Raw genomic sequence first — 24,036 nt, forward strand, 5'->3', positions numbered from 1 at the left:
GAAAAGTGAAGCATGGCATGCTGTGATCAGCAAGATTTTTACAAAACTTTGCCACATATCTATAAGTCAAACATTTAGATCTTGAAGTAATGGGACTTGGATCTTCTGACACAATGTCCTTCAATAGAAAGAATCCCAATAAGCAAAGAATTTGCCACAGAAAACCATGTTAGCTCTCTGTACAGCTGCTGCATGCTGGGTGTGAGCAGAAGGATATGCGATGTCTCATGGTCAGGCTGGCATGCCTGGTGTCGCTCTACAGATATATGACACCTCTAGCTCTGAGCATGTCAATTCAGAGAATCCGTATGGATAATCCCTGCACTAACAACAAATGGAGCTATTTGATACCACAACTCACCTATCCACTCCACTCCTTCCCTGCTTCCTGCTTTCTGGACAATATGATGATTGACAACATCGACAGTAGTTGGGTCTGGATAACTCCCACTCCACTTCCTTACCTGGCAACCATCTACCTTGAAATACAAACAGGAGATCAAAATTGATTCTTACCTGTTATGACAATTAGTGTTTTTATTTGAAATGTTAAATAAAATGCAGCACACAGAAAATGTTTTGGTTATTGGCTTACCCAAAGGTAGGGCAAGTAGAAATTCCTTCACCTATTCATCAGTCCGATTAGCAAGATTCCTTTTCACCATGAGTTTATTTTCGATAAATGAAATGCTTTGAATGAATTCCAGCAGAAAGTGTCATCTGAACGAAGTGTATTTTGTTTTAATAATAAATGCAGTCATTGTAAGGAATATTTGTATTATAGAGTCTCTTCATCTGTTTCTTTTAAAGGTGTCTCTTCCAGATGGGATGAACTCCAGCAGCCTTCTGCCTTCAACTGGTTCTGAAAAAATGCAATGTTTCCTTAGCAATACTGCAACTGTAACTACAGAGGAATCATGCAAATCATCCGGTAAGCCTTCAGGGAAATGATAATTGGCTTTGTAAAGATTGTATTGTTTGTGTGAGAATAGTTGAACAATTAACCTATTTGGCAAATTTGAAATTTGAATGCTAGACATTATTTGCCTTGACTGCCAAATGCCCCAAATGTGCTCCAGCAACATGTTTACATTGGGAAGAGTTGGCCTTTGCTGCAGAAGTGGATGTACTTTCTCAACACTAGCAACAAAGTGTGTACTTATCTATTCACAACGGGTTCCACTCACTGCAAGAATGCAAGCAAGACAGTTGGGTTCAAAGCACAGTCAAAGCCTTTGTGGTATTCTGGACCGTTCTTTTTAATAATTACTTTGTCGAAGTGTTCCCATTTTACCAATGTCTCCAGCATTTCTACTAGTCTACTAAATGCTCCAGAGTCTGTGTGATTTGTTAAGCATACAAAATTGAAGTGTACAAAAATCACCTTCCTATATTTCCCATACCTGCCAAAGATGTTTGTTTCCATACCATTTCTGTTTTCATCCCTCTGAGAGGCTTTGAGACTGAGGATGTATAGTGTATCCTTAAAACAAAACACTGGCACTGTAGTTGGCAGAGCTCCACTAGGTATTGGAAGAGAGTGTTTGATGTGAATGTGAAATTTATCGATTAACAGCTGAAAGGTTATAATCTGGACTTTGTCGTGGAGTTGGAGAAGCCCATGAATAATGTTCAGGTTGTGAATCTGAAAATAATTGTTCTCAAAGAATTCTGATTGAACCAATAGATTCTTCAATAAGAATCCAGACAGATTTCTAGCATTAGAATGACTATGGATACTTCCAGAACTCCTCTGGTTTTTGTAGTGCTCAGTGGAACTTGTGCTGGGATCAATATAAAATATTCACTTCTAATTTCCACTATTGGTTTCACAAGCTATTCTTTCTCAGTTGAACAGGCTTTGTATTAGTATCTGTGTTTAGAAAGTTGAATTTTCCTTTACTTGTGGAGCTACTGAGTTATGTTTGTGGCCACTTCCCTTCCCTTCACTGAATTGGTATGTCAGGACACTGGAAGGCTTTGAAATAAAATAAGGAATATCATCAGTTGGACATACAAGTTGGGGGGTGGAAGGGGGGCAGGAAATGAGGATTTATCTTCATAGAAAATCAAACATATGCATTTGATGCTGTGCCCATTTTATGAAGTCCATTTCTAATTAATCAATTGGATATGAAGTTTTGGGACATCCTTTGATGATGTAATACATTTTCTACATCAATTTGACTGTTGCTTCTGAGTTAGAATGTCAAAGGTTAAAACCACACTTCAGGATTTTGAGTATCACAATTTAACCTGATAACCTACACGGTGACAAGATAGTTCGCATTGCTGCCTCACAGTGCCAGGGACCCCGGTTCGATACCGGCCTTGGGTGAATGTCTGTGTGGAGTTTGCACATGTCTGCATGGGTTTCCTCTGGGTACTCTGATTTCCTTGCACAGTCTAAAGATGTGCAGGTTAGGTGGATTGACCATACTAACTTGCCTTTTGCTGTCAAAGATGTGTGGAAGGTAGATTAGACATGGTAAATGCGTGAGGTTACTGAGATAGGGCGGGCCGGCGGGTGGGCCTGGGTAAGATGCACTTTCGGAGACTCAGTGCAAACTCGCTGGGTTGAATGGCCTCCTTCTGTACTGTAATGATCCTATGATTTCTGTGAAGTACTTGGAAAGTGCTGAGTTTTGGTTGAGCCTTTAAACTGAGACTTTGGTAGACATGAAATGCCTAGTATAGTTTATTATCCCAGCCCTGGATTCATAATTTGGGGCAAGACCTGGTTCTCCGAGTTTCCACCTCATAAACACTGACCTGCAAATCCTTATCTTGGGTGCAAAAGCTGGAACTTCCTCTATTCGTACTGTGTCCTAGCAACAGTTTGGGGGAATGTCTGAGGACATTTTTAAACCAGTCTAATAATCCACCATACACTGGCTGTGGACAACTATATCCAATTCTGAGCCTATAGAAGGCCTCAAAGTAAAAGGTCAAAGACTTGCCAGAATCCGAAATATTTGAAATTTGTACTTTTTGCTCAGAGCAGCCTCTCTTACTCCTCTTCTCAGATTGAACTTCAGAAACTGACCAATGGGCATGATGGCTTGGAAGGTGACTGGCAGTGAACTTTTGTGTTTGGCATTTATAGCAGCATGCTATCAGAATACAATAATATTTCCTTCTTGGCTCTTTTCCCGAAGAACATACCAGAGACAATGGGATATGGTCTCCGGAAGGGTGGGGAGTTTTAGTTCAGTCGGGCAGCATGGTCGCTGCAGGCTTGGAGTGCCAAAGGGCCTGTTCCTGTGCTGTAATTTTCTTTGTTCTTTGTTCTAGAGTGTTCATTCTTATAGCTGTTGCAACTGTTGCTATATGAAAAAGAGAAAGGTAGAAATATGACAGTGCTCTAGGCTTTATAGTGAATTTAGGAGTGTCATGATGTTTTAGAATTACAGTATATGTTTCTTTCATTTTGTATTATTTTTAATTAAACAGGTGAATATTCATCAGAGGGCAAGTTTTATACAGTCTCAGACAACTCAAAGTCCGGAGCTGAGTCAAAAAGTGAGGAGCAGAAGATGTCAAAGGAATTTTCCGATACTGCAGATTGGAAGAAGGATGGAAGTCAACGTTTTAAGGTTTCAGACTCTCTGCAAGATCAACTAAATGAACTCCAGAAAAGGCAACAGCTGCCTGTGTCTGATCGGCATGTATACAAGTATCGCTGCAGCCAATGTAGTCTGGCTTTCAAGACCATGCAGAAACTTCAGATTCATTCACAGTATCATGCTATTCGGGCTGCCACAATGTGTAGCCTTTGTCAACGTAGCTTCCGCACATTTCTGGCTTTGAAGAGACATTTAGAAACCAGTCACCCTGAACTAAGTGAGGTTGAGATACAACAGATATGTGGGAGTTATCATGTGAATGGAGAATTCTGGTCAGAAAGTGATGTTATCGGTCAAGAAGATAACATTTTGGCACAGGAAATAGATAAAGAAGAGGAAATAGATCAGGATGGGAAAATCAGTCCAGCAGGAAGTGACAGCAGCTCTATTCTAGATGATTTAAGTTCAGAACCGAAACGAACACTGCCTTTCCGGAAAGGTCCAAATTTTACCATGGAGAAGTTTTTAGATCCTTCTCGACCATACAAATGCACAGTGTGCAAAGAATCTTTCACTCAGAAGAACATCCTCTTGGTTCACTATAATTCAGTATCGCACTTGCACAAGCTTAAGAAAGTTCTTCAAGAGGCATCAAGTCCAGTTCCTCAAGAATCCAACAACAACATAGACAACAAGCCCTACAAGTGCAACACATGTAATGTCGCTTATAGCCAGAGCTCTACACTGGAAATACATATGAGATCTGTGCTCCATCAGACGAAAGCAAGGGCAGCCAAACTGGAAGCAGGGGGTTGTAGTACTGCAGGCGGAAACAATGGTGTGGGCAGTAGCGGTAGTCTGCTTGCTACTGGGCAAATGACTACAGATTCTCTTGGGATGGCAGCAGTTAGTAACAAAGACATCAATGCAGATATCAAAGAAGCAAACAAAAAGCAGTTCACTGAATCAATTTCTCCTCATTCTGTCCAGCATCAACCCCAGTCACCAGCTCAGGCCCAGGCTCAAGCTCAAGCCCAGGCTCAGGCTCAGGCCCAGGCTCAGGCTCAAGCCCAGGCTCAGGCTCAAGCTCAGGCCCAGGCTCAGGCCCAGGCTCAGGCCCAGGCTCAGGCCCAGGCCCAGGCTCAGGCACAAGCTCAGGCTCAGGCCCAGGCTCAGGCTCAGGCTCAAGCTCAAGCCCAGGCTCAAGCCCAAGTCCAGGCTCAAGCCCAGGCACAAATGCACCTGCAACATGAACTGCAGCAACAAGCTGCTTTCTTTCAGCCTCAATTTCTAAATCCAGCATTGTTACCACACTTTCCGATGACAGCTGAAGCTTTGCTGCAGCTCCAACAGCCGCAGTTTCTCTTTCCTTTTTACCTGCCAGGTACTGAATTTAATCTAAATACAGAGCTAGGTTTGCCTGGTTCAGGGACCTTTGGAATGTCTGCAATGACAGGATCGCTGCTTGAAGATCTGAAGCAGCAAGTACAAGGGCAACAGCTATTGCAAATCCAGCAGCAATACGGGCAACACCACCAAGGTTTACAGTCTCAGCAACTGTCGCAAAAGCAACAGCAACAAGCAGTTAAACCATCCAAGCAGGAGCAAAATAGTCTAAATTCTGTGGAGACCCAGTTGTTAAAAGACACTTATTCCCACAAAGAAACTGAGGAATTAATGGAGATGGCAGAAAATAAGACGCAGTATGATTTTTTAAGTGAATCCGAAGCTTTAAAAGAAAATAAAGACACCAAAAAGCAGAAATCAGTGGACACTGTGCTTCCACCTCCTCGCATTCCATCCGGTGCAAGAGGCAATGCAGCAAAAGCTTTATTAGAGAACTTTGGTTTTGAGTTGGTTATCCAGTTTAATGAAAACAAGCAGAAAGTTCAAAAACGAGGCAAGAATGGTGAAAATGAGAAAACTGACAAGTTAGAATGTGAAGCCTGCGGCAAGCTGTTTTCAAACATTCTTATCCTGAAAAGCCACCAGGAGCATATCCACTGTCAGTTTTTCCCATTCGGGGAGCTGGAAATATTTGCATGCCACTACAGGGAAGCGTATGACAAATTGTATCCTGTGACGCCATCCTCACCGGAGTCACCTACACCTACACCACTGCCTCCTCCCCCGCCTCCTCCCCCGCCTCCTCCTCCACCACCACCACCACCTCCCTCAACAGGGAATGGCAAACTCCAAGGATCTGCCCCGTCACCGTTACCACCACCGCCCCCCCCTCCTCCCCCTCCTCCCCCGCCACCTCCTCCTCCTCCACCTTCTTCGCAATCCCAGGGTCAGATGCCCGTCTCTTTGGATCTGCCTCTCTTCCCCCCTGTTATGATGCAACATTCTTCTTTGCCACCCCAGCTCACGTTGCAACTGCCAACGATGGAGTCTTTATCTGCCGATCTCACCCAGCTCTGCCAGCAACAGTTAGGTTTGGATCCCAATTTTCTGAAACATCACCAGTTTAAACGACCACGCACAAGAATCACGGATGATCAATTAAAGATCTTGCGTACTTACTTTGATATCAATAATTCACCAACTGAAGAGCAAATTCAAGAAATGTCAGAAAAGTCGGGACTTCCACAGAAAGTCATTAAACATTGGTTTCGCAATACCCTTTTTAAAGAAAGGCAAAGAAATAAGGACTCGCCGTACAACTTCAATAATCCACCCATTACCACACTGGAGGAATCCAGAAATGATACTTGTTTTAGTACAGGAGAATATTACAGGACAGACGGTACAATAAATAAGCGGTCATCTCGAACTCGATTCACTGACTACCAGTTAAGGGTTCTGCAGGACTTTTTTGATACGAATGCTTATCCAAAAGATGATGAAATAGAACAATTATCCACAGTCCTGAACCTACCGACTCGAGTAATCGTGGTGTGGTTTCAAAATGCCCGTCAAAAAGCACGAAAGACTTTTGAGAATCAAGCCGATACTAAAGACAGTGAAAGGAGGGAGCTAACCAACGAGCGTTATGTACGAACCAGTAATTTACAATATCAGTGTAAAAAATGTAATGTAGTGTTCCCACGAATTTTTGATCTAATTACGCATCAAAAGAAACAGTGTTACAAAGACGAAGATGATGATTGTCAGGACGATAGTCAAACAGAAGATTCAATGGATGCCACAGACCAAATGATGTCAAATCATCCTGATGCTTCTGGCTCAGCAGACTCATCAAAGCCCATGTTAGGAACAGTGACAGGGTCTGGTTCCAGATCTGGTTCGAGCTCTGGTTCCAGCACTCCTCTGATGCCTTCACCCAAATTGGAAATGGACAAAAGTTCATCGAAACCTAACCTACCAGTAGAGAAACCAAAGCAAATTGAGGTTGCTCAACCTTCCCAAATGGCCAAACCAATGTCCTCACCTCCGTCAGCGCCGCAGACAACAACAGCACAGTCACAGCAGCAAAACCAGTCCCAACAGCCAATAATGCGACCTCATTCACAGCCTCAAAATCCAACCGTTTCCTCCAGCCCCCTGTCTGTAGCAGTCACCTCTTTACAGAACAGTCTACCTCCTCCGATGTTACAGTACCAGTGTGACCAGTGTAAATATGCCTTTCCAACCTTGGAACTTTGGCAAGAACACCAGCACATACACTTTTTGGCAGCCCAGAATCAGTTCCTCCACTCACAAATCTTGGATAGATCGTTAGATATGCCCTATATGATTTTTGACCCAAACAACCCACTTATGGCTGGACAGTTACTTCCTGGACCTCTTACACAGATATCCTCCCAGCCTAGTTCATCAGTTCCAACCTCCTCTAATACAGCATCGGGAACAGTTAAGCGTAAGCTGGAAGAAAAAGAAGAAAACAATCAAAATGATAAAGAAGGTGCAAATAGTAGTGATGAACCACATCGTGATAAAAGGCTTAGAACTACAATTACTCCAGAGCAGCTGGAGGTACTGTATGAAAAATACTTGTTGGATTCTAATCCTACTCGAAAAATGTTAGATCACATTTCAAATGAAGTAGGCCTGAAAAAACGCGTGGTTCAGGTTTGGTTTCAAAACACTCGAGCTCGTGAGAGAAAGGGGCAATTTCGTGCCCTTGGTCCAAGTCAATCTCATAGAAGGTGCCCTTTTTGTCGAGCACTCTTTAAAGCTAAGACAGCACTTGAAACACACATCCGTTCTCGGCATTGGCATGAAGCAAAACAAGCAGGCTACAGCCTCCCGCCAAGCCCCATTATGCCACAAGACGATGATGGCGAAAGTCCGCAGAAAGATAATTATTTTGAATTTCCAACATTGCTTTTCTCCAAGATTGACGCATTAAGTGAAAATGAAGCTCCATCTACAGTTTCAACGCCAGTAAGTAAAACAGCAGAGATGTCACCAAAACATCTTCTGAGCCCTTTGTTATTCAAATCGGAATGCAATGAAGACACAGAATGTCCAAATATAAACTCTGCTGTTGTCAGTTTTGATCAGAGTAAGACAGATTATGATGATACATCGTCTATTAACACAGCTATAAGTGATGGAAGTACAGGAGATGAAGGAAACAATGAAACTGAAAACCTAGTCAGCACTTCTGAAAGTAAAGTTATTGAGTCTTCAGATGAGCTGAAAACATCAATCGCTGGTGATCAATTGTCAATGATGGTTACGACGACAGTTGATTATTATGATGAAAGACTTTCCATGAGCTTACCTAGCCCTTCTCTAAGCTTCATATCAAGGGATAATGACATAGATGATAGTGTTGACCGAAGTGAGACATCGAGTTTAGCCGATCCCTGTTCTCCGAGCCCGTTTGGTAGCCACAGTAGTCTCAAGTCATCAAGATCAAGTGAGCGACCTGGTCAGAAACGCTTCAGAACACAAATGAGTAATCTTCAACTAAAAGTCCTGAAGTCATGCTTCGCTGACTACCGTACACCAACAATGCAAGAGTGTGAACTTCTTGGCAATGAAATTAATTTACCTAAAAGGGTTGTCCAGGTCTGGTTTCAGAATGCTCGAGCAAAAGACAAAAAGATAAAGTTGAACATAGCAAAATCATTCATGATGAATCAAACTGGAACTGATGGACAAAGAGCAGAATGTTCCTTATGTGGTGTCATGTATACTGCACGTTTGTCTATCAGAGATCACATTTTCTCACAGCAACATATCAACAAAGTGAAAGAGACGGTGGGATGCCAGCTAGATAAGGAGAAGGATTATCTTGCTCCTACTACTGTCCGACAGTTGATGGCTCAACAAGAGTTGGATCGTTTGAAGAAGGCCACAGATGCTTTGGGTATAACATCACAACAACAAGTTCTGCATCAGCAAAGTGTAATGGAAAATACTGCATTGCATGGCCTCAATGCTTCAACATCCTATTCAGGCCTTTCAGGCCTCTCTCCAGTCATACTTCCTGGAGTAAATGGTCCTGCTTCACTGTCAAGTTTTCCACAAAATGCAACAGGTAAATTATAATGATTCATATTTATTTCTTTTATATCTGTAAGTTATTAAATATATATGCATAGAGTTTTAAAGCCTTAAGAAGTGCTGTGTCAAACGTTTGTCAACATTCAAAATTCTGCACACAGTAAGTTCAAATTTTGGCTGCCTTATCACTTACTCGATTCTGTATGCCTGTTCGGAGAGACAGAGGCCTGAATTTTTGCAACGATGGAAAGCATCTCCAGCTTAGCCGAACCTGGCACCCGGCATTTTCACTGGTGGGGGAATGGGAGCCGATTGCAGGCTCATGGAGATAGCTGCATATGTAAAAATGCAGCTGCCTTCAAAAAGATCCAGTTTTTTGTTTATGGGATGTCCGAAACACGACTTGTGGGCTTTACACTTTTCAGGAGAAGGTTAAATTTACCAGAGTTTCTGGAGAAGCAGCATACCCCTTTTGTATAATACTACAACTGGTTGAGGAGCAGTGAACTGGTTCCTTTTTAGTCAACCCCCTTGGTTGGTCACAACAAAGGTCTTTTTTAATTTATTTTCTCCGTAAATGCCTTTTCCAATCCAATTTACTTTTTTAATAAGGAGCCAACCTATCCAGGTTTTCCTGAGGCACAGAAAGAGCAAATTTATTAGTTACTAAACCCAAGAAACAAACCATGCAATGTAAAATACACACACACAAGTCTCAGAAGTAAGAAACGTTAGAATCCAAATAAAAGTTAAAGAATATTCAATTGCATCCTTTGCTTGTGCTTGAAGTGTAGATTGTTGAATGTTTTCGCCATTTGAAGTTGTCTAGTTTCTTTTAAATCCTGGAGTTGAAGTGAAGTTTGAGTAACTGCACTTTGCAGGATTCAATCATAACTTCTCGGAGAGGGAGAGAGAGAGATTCCCTCACAAGATGACATTGATGGCATCTTTCTTTGTTCCTGGCTTGGCAAAACCAGTTATTAAACCTCCTGCCTGTAAATTCTAAGCTGCCAATTAGGTTAACATGTCTTGATCTCATTGTTGTAGAACAAGTAATCTAATTTTTGGTCTTTCATCCCAGAGGCTTTTGACACATTTCAACATAGTAGAAACCAGCAGAAGTGGGGTTATTTCACCTTCCACGGGGGGTTTTGTGTCTCTGTTGGGTGTATCTGGCTGGTTAGCAGTTTCCATTGCCTTGACAGAATTACAGTTGATTTAAGTCCAGCACTTTGCATTTGTAATGCCTTTCTTTCAACAGTCCCTTTTTGAAGTGAACCTTGACACTCCCCAGGTGTGAAATTCCATGAACCATGTCAGGGCAGATCTGCAGTGCAAACCTTATAGGAGCTATCCAGAAAAGTGATCAACTTACAATACCAGGCATCAGGTGACTGGCGGTAGCCATCTTTGGTCAGTGACTTTTTTTGCATTTAAAAAAAAATAGGTCCTCTTTAAACAGTCCAGTATGTTTTTAGTTAGCTGGGGAAGTTATTAGTAGATCTCACTTAGTCGCACTTTCCTGTTATTATGACAAAAGGTCCATGAAAACCTTTGGGAGCCCTTTTGCATTATTAAAATTAATCATGAATTTGTGTAAAAAGTGAATAAACTGCTTGAAAGTGTTAAGTTGTCAAGACATTAAAATCTCCTGGTCTTTAAATTTAAAAATCTATGTAGTTTTTTAAAAAATCAGCCTTTGCTTTTTCACTTTGTTGACATGAGCCTGGTGTATATCATTGTGGGATTTGTGCTGCGTGACTGATCCACATTCTATCATTATCACAATGGGGCACCTGTCAGTTCACAGTTTATTTGATGTTAAAAATGGTTATGAAATCTTCGATGTGGGGCTCTGGATACAAATGCTTATTTTTTAAATAAGAGATTAAGTAGTTGAAGAAATTTAAATGTAGTGAATTAAATGTTTGTAAATAGTGGAGCCATTGATATATACTTAGAACTACTTAATCTCATCTCAGCATGGATCCTGAGGTCTGTCCCTAGTGAATACTGGGTGAACTGGCTTGCAGGGTGTAAAGGCAAATGGTGGGGGGAGGGGGAGAGGGGGTGGGGGAAGAGGGGACGTGAATTGGCACTAATAGGGGCTATAAAGGGTAATGGGGTGGAAAGAGGGGCACAGGTTGGCATAGGGCTATGATTGCCAATGGAGGATGAGTGGAGGGGTATATGTTGACATGAAGGGTATGGGGACTATGAGAGAGGGGTGGGTTGCATGGATGGGGAATGAGAGGTATTGAAGGGGTGAGGGCTGCTTTTCGTTTTCTTACTTTTTGTTACAGCTGGGACAAAATGCCAGAGCGTTGAAGGCAGTCCACCTCCACACCCGGCAGCCCCTGTGGCAGCCTCCACACTTTTTCTGGAGTCAACAGTCCTGACTCCCAGCCAGAATGGATATCAAACCGGGTGAATTTTCCTGACTCTGCATTCTCGACACAGGAGCGTAAATTCAGACCAGAGGGTAGTGTAGAAAACATTTGAGAATGAGTAACAGTGGATTGCTGTCACACATTTCTAAACCAGTAGATAAAGAATGGAGGTAAAAAGCCTTGAACATAATCATCTACCTATTCTTTCATTCTGTGAATGGCACGTGAATATAAAGAGAAGAAAGAATGTGAACTGGAAGCGAAGGTGTGGAATTTTTAAAAAGATGCATTTATGTATCACAATTCAATATAACATCTTAAGAACCGAATACATTATAATACATACATCTCAAAAGATAACTACTATTTTTGAAATGAGTACTCATCTTGTGAAGTGTTCATGTTTTAAATTTAAGATATATGATATTGTACGTAGTGAAAAGAAAATAGTCACTCTATAGTCCATTGAACTACATTTGAAAGGAGATGGTTGAAGCTTTTCTAAATGTGGATGAACAAATGTTGGTGCCTGTTTGAAAAGTGGAGGGAGATAATTATTAATATTCAGACCAAAGAAAGAAAGGCAGGTGTAACAAAAAAAAATGAGTTGAAGGACAAATTTAAATATTTTTACGGTTGCTAATATCTAAATTAATCTTTTGGGACTGAAGGTACATGTGTCCAAAATATACTTACATTGTTGCTATCATATTAACATGGCTGCAGCTATAAGATGCACTTAAAAGAAAACAAGAGAATTAAGTATATTTTGTACAGATAAATTTTGGGGGATAAGAGATGATGAAATAATGGTCAATAGGATGTATATAATAATGGGGGTACAATGGTAGTAGCCTTATGGGTAGAAATTAACAATGATTAAGAAGAAAATAATCAAGTGTTGGCTCAAGAGGAAAAGATAGAGAACACTTCTGGCAAATAGAAAAGCTACAAGAAATTACAATGGATAGTGATAGGACCTTATTCAGAGACAAAATGGACAGACCTGGAATTTCCAAAGAAGATGGTAGAACCCTTGGCTTTTTCATAGAGATGATTAAGTACTAGTACTTAAAAGGTAAAGCAGATATTAAGTGTATGCTACATTAGATTTAGCAATCCAGGTAAACTGGTGAATAGTTATCATTTAAGTAAGGACCTAGCGTTCATTAAAATTATATAGCTACTTTTGATGTTGTAATAAGGCTAAATACAAAAAAGTTTAAATGTGTAAAGTTTTAGAACAAACCTTTGAGCTTTCAGCTATATTGGGCGGATTAAGTGGGAGAAAGGTCAAAACAATACCGCAATTATTTGAAAGGCAAAATACTGCGGATGCTGGAATCTGAAACAAACAGAAAATGCTGGAAAATCTCAGCAGGTCTGACAGCATCTGTGGAGAGAGAATAGAGAGCTAACATTTCGAGTCTGGATGACCATTTGTCAGAGCCACAATTATTTTCTTCCGTTTCACCAGTTTTTGACTTCTCCTTCATCATCTACTATCCTGGAGAGATTGAACTAATGTTCTGTGAGAACTGGGGCCCCAAGGTACCTGGTCCAAGTGCTCATTGTTCATGTGTGACAGTGGGCTTTGGCAGAGTAGTCAATCGTTGAAGATGTCAAGGCAAACTCTTTTCTTCACCCAATATCTATGCATACAGTTACATATAATAAAAGCAAAATAGTGCAGATGCTGGAAACCTGAAACAAAAATAAACAGATAATGCTGCATGTACTCAGCAGGTCTGACAGTCGCTGTGGAGTGGATTTCCACTCCATCTGATGAAGGAGCAGTGCTCCGAAAGCTAGTGGCGTTTGCTACCAAATAAACCTGTTGGACTTTAACCTGGTGTTGTTAAAACTCTTACTGTGGAGAAAAAAAGCAGAGTTAATGTTTTGAATTGATTATGATTCAAAATGTTAAATTACCGCCAATAATAAATTGGTTAAGATGTGCAATCTAAAGTTAAATGGAATTATTCAAACCCACTCTTTCACCATCACCATATGTCTATATTCATCACCATACCCCCTCCAGTGCCAGTATATTCTTTCTCAAGTAAGGAGATCAAAACTCTACACAGTACTCTAGGTGTGGCCTCACCAGCACCTTATACAGCTGCAACTTAACCTCGCTGTTTTTAAACTTCATCCCTCTAGCAATGAAGGACAAAATTCCATTTGCCTTCTTAATTACCTGCTGCAACTGCAAACCAATTTTTTGTGATTCATGCACAAGGACATCCAGGTCCCTCTGCACAGCAGCACGCTGCAATTTTTTACCATTTAAATAATAGTCCATTTTGCTGTTATTCCTACCAAAATGGATGACCTCACATTTACCAACATTGTACTCCATCTGCCAGACCCTCGCCCACTCACTTAGACTATCAATATCCCTTTGCAAACTTTCAGCGTCTTCTGCACACTTTGCTCTGCCACTCACCTTTGTGTCATCTGTGAATTTTGATACACTACACTTGGTCCCCATCTCCAAATCATTTATGTAAATTGTAAACAATTACGGTCCCAACATTGATCCCTGAGGCACATCACTAGTCACTGATCGCCAACCAGAAAAACATCCATTTTCCCCCACTCTTTGCTTTCTGTTAGTTAACCGATCCTCTATCCATGCTAATACATTACCAGTAACACCGTGCACCTTTATCTTGTGCAGCAGCCTTGTCAAATGCCTTCTGGAAATCCAGATACACCACATCCACAGGTTCCACATTGTCGTCTGCGCATGTAATGTTCTCAAAGAATTCCACCAATTTAGTCAAAAACGACCTGCCCTTCATGAACCCATGCTGCATCTTCCCAATGGGACAATTTATATCCTGATGTCTCGCTATTTCTTCCTTGATGATAGATTCAAGCATTTTCCCTATTACAGAAGTTAAGCTCATCGGCCTATAGTTACCCACCTTTTGTCTACCTCCTTTTTTAAACAGTGGCGTCACATTTGCCGTTTTCCAATCTGCGGGAACCACCCCAGAGTCCAGCGAATTTTGGTAAATTACCATTAGTGCATTTGTTATTTCCCCCGCCATCTCTTTTAGTGCCCTGGGATGCATTCCATCAGGGCCAGGAGACTTGTCTACTTTTAGCCCCATTAGCTTGTCCAACACTACCGCATGATAATAGTTTCTAGATCCTCATCTTCCATAGCCTTCTTGTCATCAATTTTTGACATGTTATTTGTGTCTTCCACTGTAAAGACCAACACAAAATACCTGTTCAATGCCTCAGCCATTTTCTCATTTCCAGTTATTACATCCCCCTTCTCATCCTCTAAAGGACAAATGTTTACTTTATTCGCTCTTTTTTGTTTTATATAATTGTGGAAACTTTTGCTATCTGTTTTTATATTCTGAGCTAGTTTACTCTCATAATCCATCTTACTTTTCTTTATAGTTTTTCTTGTGGCTTTCTGTTGACCTTTAAAGATTTCCCAATCCTCTAGTTTCTCACTAATCTTTGCCACTTGGTATACATTTTCTTTCAGTTTGATACCCTCATTTGTTTCCTTAGGTATCCATGGCTGATTATCTCTTTTTCTACAGTCCTTCCTTATCACTGGTATATACTTTTGCTGAGCACTGTTAAAAATCACTTTGAAAGTCCTCCACTGTTCCTCAATTGTCTCACCATCAAGTTTTTGCTCCCAGTCTACCTTAGCCAACTCCTCCCCCATCCCATTGTAGTCTCCTTTGTTTAAGCACAAGACACTGGTTTTGGATTTTACCTTCTCACGCTCCATCTGTATTTTAAATTCAACCATATTGTGATCGCTTCTTCCGAGAGGATCCCTAACTGTGAGATCATTAATTATTCCTGTCTCGTTACACAGGACCAGATCTAGGATAGCTTGCTCCCTTGTAGGTTCCATTACATACTGTTCAAGGATGCCATCGTGGATACATTCTATGAACAACTCCTCAAGGCCGTCTTGACTGACCCAGTTTGACCAATTGACATGTAGATTAAAATCCCCCATAATAATTGTTGTACCAGTTTTACATGCATTAGTTATTTCTTTGTTTATTTCTCGCCCCACCATAATGTTATTATTTGGTGGCCTATAGACTACACCTATCAGTGACCTTTTTCTCATTGTTTCTAATTTCCACCCAAAAGGATTCAATCTTTTTTTCCATAAAACCTATATCATCTCTCACTATCACCCTGATGTCATCCTTAAATATCAGAGCGACACCACCTCCCTTACCTTCCTGTCTGTCCCTCCGAACAGTCTGATACCCCTTAGAGTGCTGCAGCAGTCAGCGCTGGATTCTCAATCATTTACAATCTATACTAATGACTTAGATAAAGGGACCAAGTGCTCTCTAGCCCACTTTTCTGACGATACAAAGATTGGTTCTAAAGCAGGTTAGGAGAAAGACACTGAACCTGCAAACAGATGTAAATAGGTTAAGTGAATGGGCAGAAATTTGGCAGATGGAGCATCATATGGGAAAATGTGAGGTGATCTACTTGGCAGATAGAATAAAAAAGCAAAATGTTATTTAAATGGAGAGAAACCACAAAACACTGTAGTTCAGAGGGATCCACTGACTTTGTACATGAAACATAAAAGGTTTGCATGCAGGTACAGTATGTGATTATGGAAAAAAAATGGAAAGTTGGCCTTTATTACATGGGAGGAAGAATATAAAAGTAGGGATGTCCTGCTACAATCATACAGGGCTTTGGTGAGACCACATTTAGTGTACTACATTGAGTTTTGATCTCCTTATTTGAGGAGGGATATGCTTACATTGAAAGCAGTTCAGAGAAAGCTTACTAAGTTGATTCCTAATATGAAGAGGTTGTCTTATAAGAAAGGTTGAGCAGGTTGGGCCTATATCCATTGGAGTTTAGAAGATTGAGAAGGTGATCTTTTTGAAAGATATTAATATCTTGAGGCAGCTTGATAGGGTAGATGCTGAGAGGATGTTTCTTCTCATGGGGGAATCTAGAGCTAGGGGCTATAGCTTCAGGATAAGAGGTCATCCATTTAAGAATGAGAAGGGGATGAATTTCTTCTCTGAGGGTTGTGAATCTTTGGAGTTCTCTACCCCAAAGAGCAATGGAGGCTGAGTCCTGGACAGATCTTTGAACTATACAGGAGTCCAGTGTTACAGGGAATAAACGGGAAAATGGAGTTGAGGCCAAGATCAGAGCAGTAATAGTCTGATTGGCTGATGGAGCAGGCTCAAAGGGCCCTACGTCATTTTTCTCATCTTTGTATGTTCCTCAACTGAACTTGAAAGCTGAGCACAAAATTAATCTGTTAGTCCAGTTAATCAATTTCTGAAATGTAAAGAAAAAAAGTACATGCAATATGGTGGAAAAGGAGGTCATTTCTAAAATGCCATGATTGTCACATAAATGTAGAGAATGAATTGATCACTTCAAATGGATGTTATAGAAAAAATGGAAGACATAGACAATGAACCAAAACATGCTGCACCAAGAGACAGCAACACATGAGCTGACCAAAAAGGTGTTTCAGGGAAGAAAGCACTTCTTCAGAGTCTCAACTGGTAAGTGGGAATATTTTTACAACAATTTTCTTCTATAGAACAAATACTTCTCATAATCACCAACAATAACCTTATTAATGTGTAAAGTCATACTTAACATGATGAAAATATTGTGTCTATATTTCTTTGAAACACTGGAACTTCATAAATTATTTTATGTCTTTTTTAAACAGCATTCTGCAACAATGCCCTTCATGTCTACTGATAAGTGATCCTTTCCAGCTCCACTATATCCATCTTCAAGGCAACAAATATCTTTTAGACAGTGCTCGGGCACAAGAGGATGTCATATTACTGGGCAAGAAGGAGCGAATGAACACTTGCACGGAGCAGATTTTGTACTGTCTTGCTGAATAGCATTCTAACCCTTCAATTAACACCACATCCTTCACAGGGTCTTCCGTATTTTACACCATATGAGCTGAAGAGTCTGCATCAACAAACCATGGTATAAATCAGTCACAAGCGATAGATGTCTATATTCTGTACCACTATCATACCAGAGCCTTTTGGAGGAGGGCCATTATGCCATTGTCAATGTCATTGTGAAGTACGATAATACCTAACATGACACATGATAATGCATAATATTACAAAACTTCACCCAGAGAGGAAAGAAAAATCACTGTCTAATAAAGCTGGTTATTCAGCATGTATTAAAGTAAGCAACTATCCTCTATGTTCTTCCAAGATATTGGCACTGACAGCATTGCACTCTCTAGATTTTTTGGTGGAAGTTAAGAGATGAGGATTCCGTTTTCAGTGGCTGATGTGCTCCCCTCCTTATTCAAAGTACCACCTTGGTGAATCTGTGGAACTCTTTGCCGTTGAAGGCTGTGGAGGCCAGGTCATTGAATGTCTTTAAGACAGAGATTGATAGGTTCTTGATTAATAAGGGGATCAGGCGTTATGGGGAAAAGGCCGCAGAATGGAAATGAGAAAAATATCAGCCATGATTGAATGGTGGAGCAGACTCGATGGGCCGAGTGGCCTAATTCTGCTTCTCTGTCTTATGGTCTATAGTCTTGTGTAAGGCCCTTCCACAACCCATTAGCCAAATGTACCATATATAAATTGATATTTTGATTGCCTGTAACATTTTTTGGAAATAAAAATGTGTTTTCTCATTTATTAAAAAAAGTCTTGCATTTATATAGCACTTTTCACAACCTCAGAATATCCCAAGGGTTTTATAGCCAATGGAATATTTTTGAAGAGCAGTCACTGTTTTAATACCATTTTAATATGACATACAGCAGCCAATTTCTGCACAGCCAATTCCTTCAAACAACAATGTGATACTGACCAGATAATATGTTTGTAATTTTGATTGCAGGATAAACATTGCTGGGGATGGAAGGGATAAATTCCCTGCTATTCTTCAGTGTAGCACAATGGGATCTTCTACATTCACCAAATAGCAGCTTGGATTAATGTTTCATCCAAAATCAATACCTTCTCAGTGTAACATTTCCCCACCGCTGCTCTGGTGTGTCAGCCTAAATTCTTGGGTTCAAGTCTCCAGAGAGGGAATTGAATCCACAACCTTCAGATTCAGGCAAGAGTGCTATCAATTGAGTCATAGTTGACAAGCATTCTTCCTGTGTCTTCCTTTTCTTCTGCAGTGTCAACCTTTAACTCATAGAGTGGATCCTTCAGCAGGAATGCTCAGTTGTTTCTGGAATATTTAATCATGTACATCACATGTTTATTCTTTGAATTTTGCTGTTGTTAATTCTTTGATTTGTGCCAGTTGGATCTGGAAAAAAATATATAGTGATTTAAAATGTGAACTTTGTTTCTATTTACACCAATGTGTGCTTGTATATGTTCTCTCCATCAGAATGCCGCACATACTTATTCTGACTGATGTTTTATGGAAAACAATTTAAAGCATGATGGGGTAATTTCAAATTTGGATGATAGTACAAAACAGGTCATAGTGATTCACCCTCTGTCAGTCCAACGAGATGCCAATCAGGACAGGGCAGCTGGATGATATCCATGTTAAAGTAAAGTCACCATAGTCCCAGATGACCACAGGCTGCTCTCCTTCTTGAGGGGGAGAGTTGACTGGTGATGATTTAACCTGAGGATCACCACACCTCAGGCAAGGGGCAAGGTTGAGAAGGTGGGCCTTCATGATATCCATGTTACACTACCATCCAAAGTCCAAATAACCCTTGTTGTCTTTAGTTATGGGTGTAGATAAATTCTGTTTTGAGTACGATTTGCAACTTCAGCTTATTACACTATTTGAATGTTCACACACCAAAGTGTCAAAACCAATATAATGTTGCAACTTCCAAAGAATCACGTACTTGACATGTTTACAATTTTTGTTGCTAATTTACTGTAGATACTTGGGTACTTACCTTCAAATTAATAAGGTACAGTTCATTGAAGTATGCTGAATTAAGAGAAAGGACAGGATTGTTTGCTTAGGTAACTAGAGTGGGGTGTAGAATTATGTGTAAAAGGAGGGTTCAATCCCTGTACCAGCTGAGGTGGTTCTTGGGTCCTGTCTCCTTTCCCCATATTGTTTTCATGGTATAAGCCACAATTAACAACCTACATGAAGAGAGACAATAAAATAAGCTACAAGTTGTTGCATTTCAGATTCTACAAAAATAGTAAAGAATAAAGCCACAATTGATATATTTTTGCTAGTTATTATTTGGTACTTCTGCATTACAATACCAAATAACTGTAACTCTGTTATAATTATTAGATTTATAAAATTGTTAGGTTTTGGGACGGCCTTTAACTAAGGTAAGATGAAGGGGACCATGTGACCTGTTTTGCAGTCTGCCTGACAGTGAGCCTGTGCGGTTTGATTGTTTGAGATTAAAGGGGACCCACATTGTTTTACTGGAAGGATGCAAACTTGGAGACAATGGCAGAAACCTGTATGCAAACAGTAGATAGACTGAGAGTCTCCAACATCTCAAAAAAGTGTTGAGAATGGTAGGTTGTGAACAGCTGTGTTCTAAATTGTCCAGTTACTTCAAAGTTAAAAAAGAGTTGGGACCTCGAAAATAATTAATCAGCATTTCTACTGGATACAAGGCCCAAGTGATTCACTTTGCCATGGAAATGGTTTGGGGGGGGGGGGGGGGTGGTGGCAAGTTTTCTGAGATTTCCCTGAAAACGCATAGACAAGTTAGTCTGCCAGAGTCTGGGAGAGGCTGAGCAGTAAGAGGCCAAAATTCTCTATGGTTCACCGAGGGTGGAAGCTTGTGCTCGGATTTAAAAGACCAAATTCACGTGGAGTGAAAATAAAGTTGGAAGAGTTGCCTAGCTTGAGTTAGAGGGAGACTCTCTGGTAATACTCTTCTGGGGTTAGAAGTACCAGGCTGGGAAAGGAAAAGAACAGAAATAAACCCTCAGAAGCCCCAAATTGCTTTTGACTGATTTTGGGCGAATTAAATGAGTGGGATTCAATGGCTGTTCATACCAGCAGGATTTTCTGGTCCTGCTGGCTGCGTAACCCTGCCCGCAGGTTTCCTGATGGAATGGGATGGCTTCAATAGGAAATCCCATTGACAGTGGTGGGACCAGAGAATTCTGTCACCAACAAATGGCATGCTGCCTCCCGCCACCGAGAAACATGCAACTGGGAGGCCAGAGAATCCTGCCCAATATCTGCTAAAAGGATAATGTAATGTAAACTTGTGAAGTGTGTTTTTTTTTTGGTTGTGCTAAAAATAAGAAAGAGGTATTCTGTCCCGAGGTTTAAAGTTTATGTTGTTTACGGGCGGCACGGTAGCACAGTGGTTAGCACTGCTGCTTCACAGCTCCAGGGTCCCGGGTTCGATTCCTGGCTTGGGTCACTGTCTGTGTGGAGTTTGCACATTCTCCTCGTGTCTGCGTGGGTTTCCTCCGGGTGCTCCGGTTTCCTCCCACAGTCCAAAGATGTGCGGGTTAGGTTGATTGGCCATGTTAAATTGCCCCTTAGTGTCCTGGGATACGTAGGTGAGAGGGATTAGTGGGTAAATATGTGGGGGTAGGGCCTGGGTGGGATTGTGGTCGGTGCAGACTCGATGGGCCGAATGGCCTCCTTCTGCACTGTAGGGTTTCTATGATTTCTATGACAATGAGAGTGTTTAGTCAATAGTGCTTTTAGTCTTTTGTTACAGTAAACATCCTAAGATGTGAAATCTTGTGTCATCCTTTCAGCTTTTAACTGGAAGTTTGATTTTCTTTTTAAAACTTACTGGTCTCTATGGAGATCGTAATATTTACTTGATGAGTTATGAACCTACAGTTACAGTATGATGTCATTACATGAATGCTTGGCAGGCTTGTATCAATTTACTCACTGCATTATTTTAATTAACTTATTTATTTTAAATAGTTTGCGATCCACATGTGTTATTTATTCACTTTTGAGATAAAGGCACAGAGTCAATGCCACATTACCTCCCCCTAGTTGCCCTGAAAAAGTATTAGGCTATCATCTTGAACCACTGTCGTCCTTCTGCTGGTCTCGCAACAGTGGTAGACAGGGATTTCCAGGATTCTGACCCAGCAACAGTGAAGGCATGGCACTGTAATGCCAACTCAAGATCGTGTGTGACTTAACATGCAAACGTGTGAGTTGAGAGCAGGAGTTGCTGCTTCGAGTCTGCTCTGTCATTCAATAAAATCATCGCTGATTTGACTGTAACCTCCCGCCTACCCCGGAAACCTTTCACCCCCTTGTTTATCAGGAATCTATCTACTTCTGCCTTGAAAATATTCAAAGACTCTGCTTCCACTGCCATTTGAAGAAGGGAGTTCCAAAGACTCATGACTCTCTTATCCTGAAAGAGTGACCCCTAGTTCTACATTCTCCCACAGGAAGAAACATCCTCTCTACCTCCGCCCTATCAACATCTCTTAGGATCTTGCATGTTTCAATCGAGTCACCTCTTAGACTTCCAAACTCCAGCAGTTATAAACCGCCTGTCAAACCTTTCCTCAGAAGACAACCTGCCCATTTCTGGTATTAGTTTAATAAATCTTCTCTGGGTTGTTTCTAATGCATTTACATTCTTCTTTAAATAAGGAGACCAAAATCATACACAGACTCCAGATGTAGTCTCACCTGTGTCCAGTACAATGAAGCACAATTTCCCTATGTTTGTATTCAACTCCCCTCGCATTAAATAATAATATTCTAATAGCTTTCCCAATTACTTGCTGCACCTGCATGCTAATCTTTTGTGATTCATGCACTAGGAAACCCAGTTCCCTCTGCATCTCAATGTCCTGCAGTCTCTCACCAGTCAGATCATTCTTCCTGCCAAAATGGGCAATTGCATATTTTCCCACATTATACCCTATTTGCCAGACCTTTGCCCACTTACTCCACCTATTCAGTCTTCCTTGTAGCCAATATACTTTCCTACCTATCTTTATATCATCAGCAAATTTACAGCCATACCTTCTGTACCTTCATCCAAGTCATTTATATAAATTCTAAAAAGTTGAGGCCCCAGCACTGATCGCTGTGGCACAACACTCTTTTTAAAAAAATGTGTTCATGAGATGTGGGTGTTGCTGGCTGGGCCAGCCTTTATTACCCATCCCTGAGGGCAATTAAAAGTCAACCACATTGCTGTGGATCTCGAGTCACATGTAGGTCAGACCAGGTAAGGACGACAGATTTCCTTCCCTAAAGGACATTAGTGAACCAGATGTTTTTTTTACAATAAACAGCAATGATTTCATGGACATCATTAGACTTTCAATTCCAGATTTTAATTGGATTCAAATGTCACAATCTGCCACGGGGGGGGGGCAACAAACCCATTACCCAGGGTCTCTGGGTTACTAGTCCAGTCAAACTGCCATTACGCCACTACGCCCTTGGGAGGATTGTTACACCATGCCAACCAGAAAAAGACCCATTTATGCATATTCTGTGTTTCTTGATAACCAGTCAGTCTTCCATTCAGGCCAATATTTTGCCCCCTACATACACCATGAGCTTTTATTTTCCTGAATAACTTTTGATATGTCATCTTATCAAATGCTTTCTGGAAATCTAAGTACTGTACATCTATTGGCTACCCTTCATCCACAGAAAATGTGAATCCTTCAAAGAACTCCCAACAAATTGGTTAAACATGATTTCCCTTTCACAAAACGTTAGCTCTGCCTGATTACCTTGATCTTTTTTCTAAGTGTCCTGCCATAACATCTTTAATAATAGCTTTCCCTATGACAGTTGATAAGCTAACTGGCCGAAAGTTTCCTGCTTTCCGTCTCCATCCCTTTTTGCATAAGGGAGTTACATTTACTTAGATGTGATCCTGTAAGTAGTGGTATTCACAAAACATTGCTGCTCATCTTCTCGACGGTAGAGATTGCATGGGATGATGGTGCCTTGGTGAGTAGATTGTAGACCTGCATTCACAGTACACTGGTGATGGAGGCAGTGGCCTACTGTGTCCAGGGGCCTGTGAACATAGTAGTCAAGAAAAGTCCTCCGCCCTCAATGATCCCCAAATTCTTGACAGTCCCTGCAATTGCACCAGTCTCGTTGAGTTATAAGTATTCGGAGTTTGTGGTGTGAGAAATTTTATAGAAAGAGTATGCATAAATGGGTCTTTTTCTGGTGGGCATGGTGTAGCAATCCGGTAATTTCTGAGACTATAATTTCTGTTGAGTGACAGTTGAATCAGAATAGCTAATATATTTAATTCTTAATTTTAAAATAAGTGTCATGCGTAATTGACTTTTCCTCATCAGTGCTGGAGAAATGATAGTGAAATAGTGATTGATTCTCTGTTATTGTCTTTCAGCTTTATCATCTCCGGGTGCAGGCATGCTTGGGTTTCCTTCTCCAACCACCGTTTCCCCTGCCCTATCACTCAGCAGTGTTCCCACCAAACCTTTGCTGCAGACTCCCCCACCACCATCAGTTCCTTTGGTCGCGCAGCAGGCAGAGCAACAGAACAAGGATTCAGAGAAAAACGGGAAGTCGGACAAGGTCAAGGTGAAACCCAAAGAGAAGGATGCGGCGGAGAAGGACAAAGATGAAAATCTACTTAATAAGAAAGAAGAAAAGGAATCGTCAGTCATGTCGAACCAAAATGGAGGTGGGAAGTCAATGGA

The 24,036-nt window shown here is 41.0% G+C and overlaps 1 protein-coding gene across 8 annotated transcripts in view; it reads left to right on the forward strand.

Annotated features, from left to right (window-relative positions):
* LOC144495818 (zinc finger homeobox protein 4-like) overlaps positions 1-24,036 on the forward strand; it is a 242,271-nt gene that overhangs the window by 214,439 nt on the left and 3,796 nt on the right. For 3 of the 8 annotated variants that reach the window (XM_078216341.1, XM_078216343.1, XM_078216342.1), the window contains exons 8-10: positions 811-931; positions 3,454-9,021; positions 23,724-24,036. The exon at positions 23,724-24,036 is cut by the window's right edge and continues 3,796 nt beyond it. In XM_078216341.1, the coding sequence (XP_078072467.1) occupies positions 811-931; positions 3,454-9,021; positions 23,724-24,036 (6,002 nt within the window). Of the gene's footprint in view, positions 1-810; positions 932-3,453; positions 9,022-10,248; positions 10,401-11,290; positions 11,439-16,783; positions 17,064-17,105; positions 18,019-23,723 lie in introns of those variants that run through there. The other 5 variants (XR_013498342.1, XR_013498341.1, XM_078216346.1 and 2 more) reach the window with 5 other exon arrangements.

The sequence above is a fragment of the Mustelus asterias genome, chromosome 7 (genome assembly GCF_964213995.1).
Source record: "Mustelus asterias chromosome 7, sMusAst1.hap1.1, whole genome shotgun sequence".
NCBI lineage: Eukaryota > Metazoa > Chordata > Chondrichthyes > Carcharhiniformes > Triakidae > Mustelus > Mustelus asterias.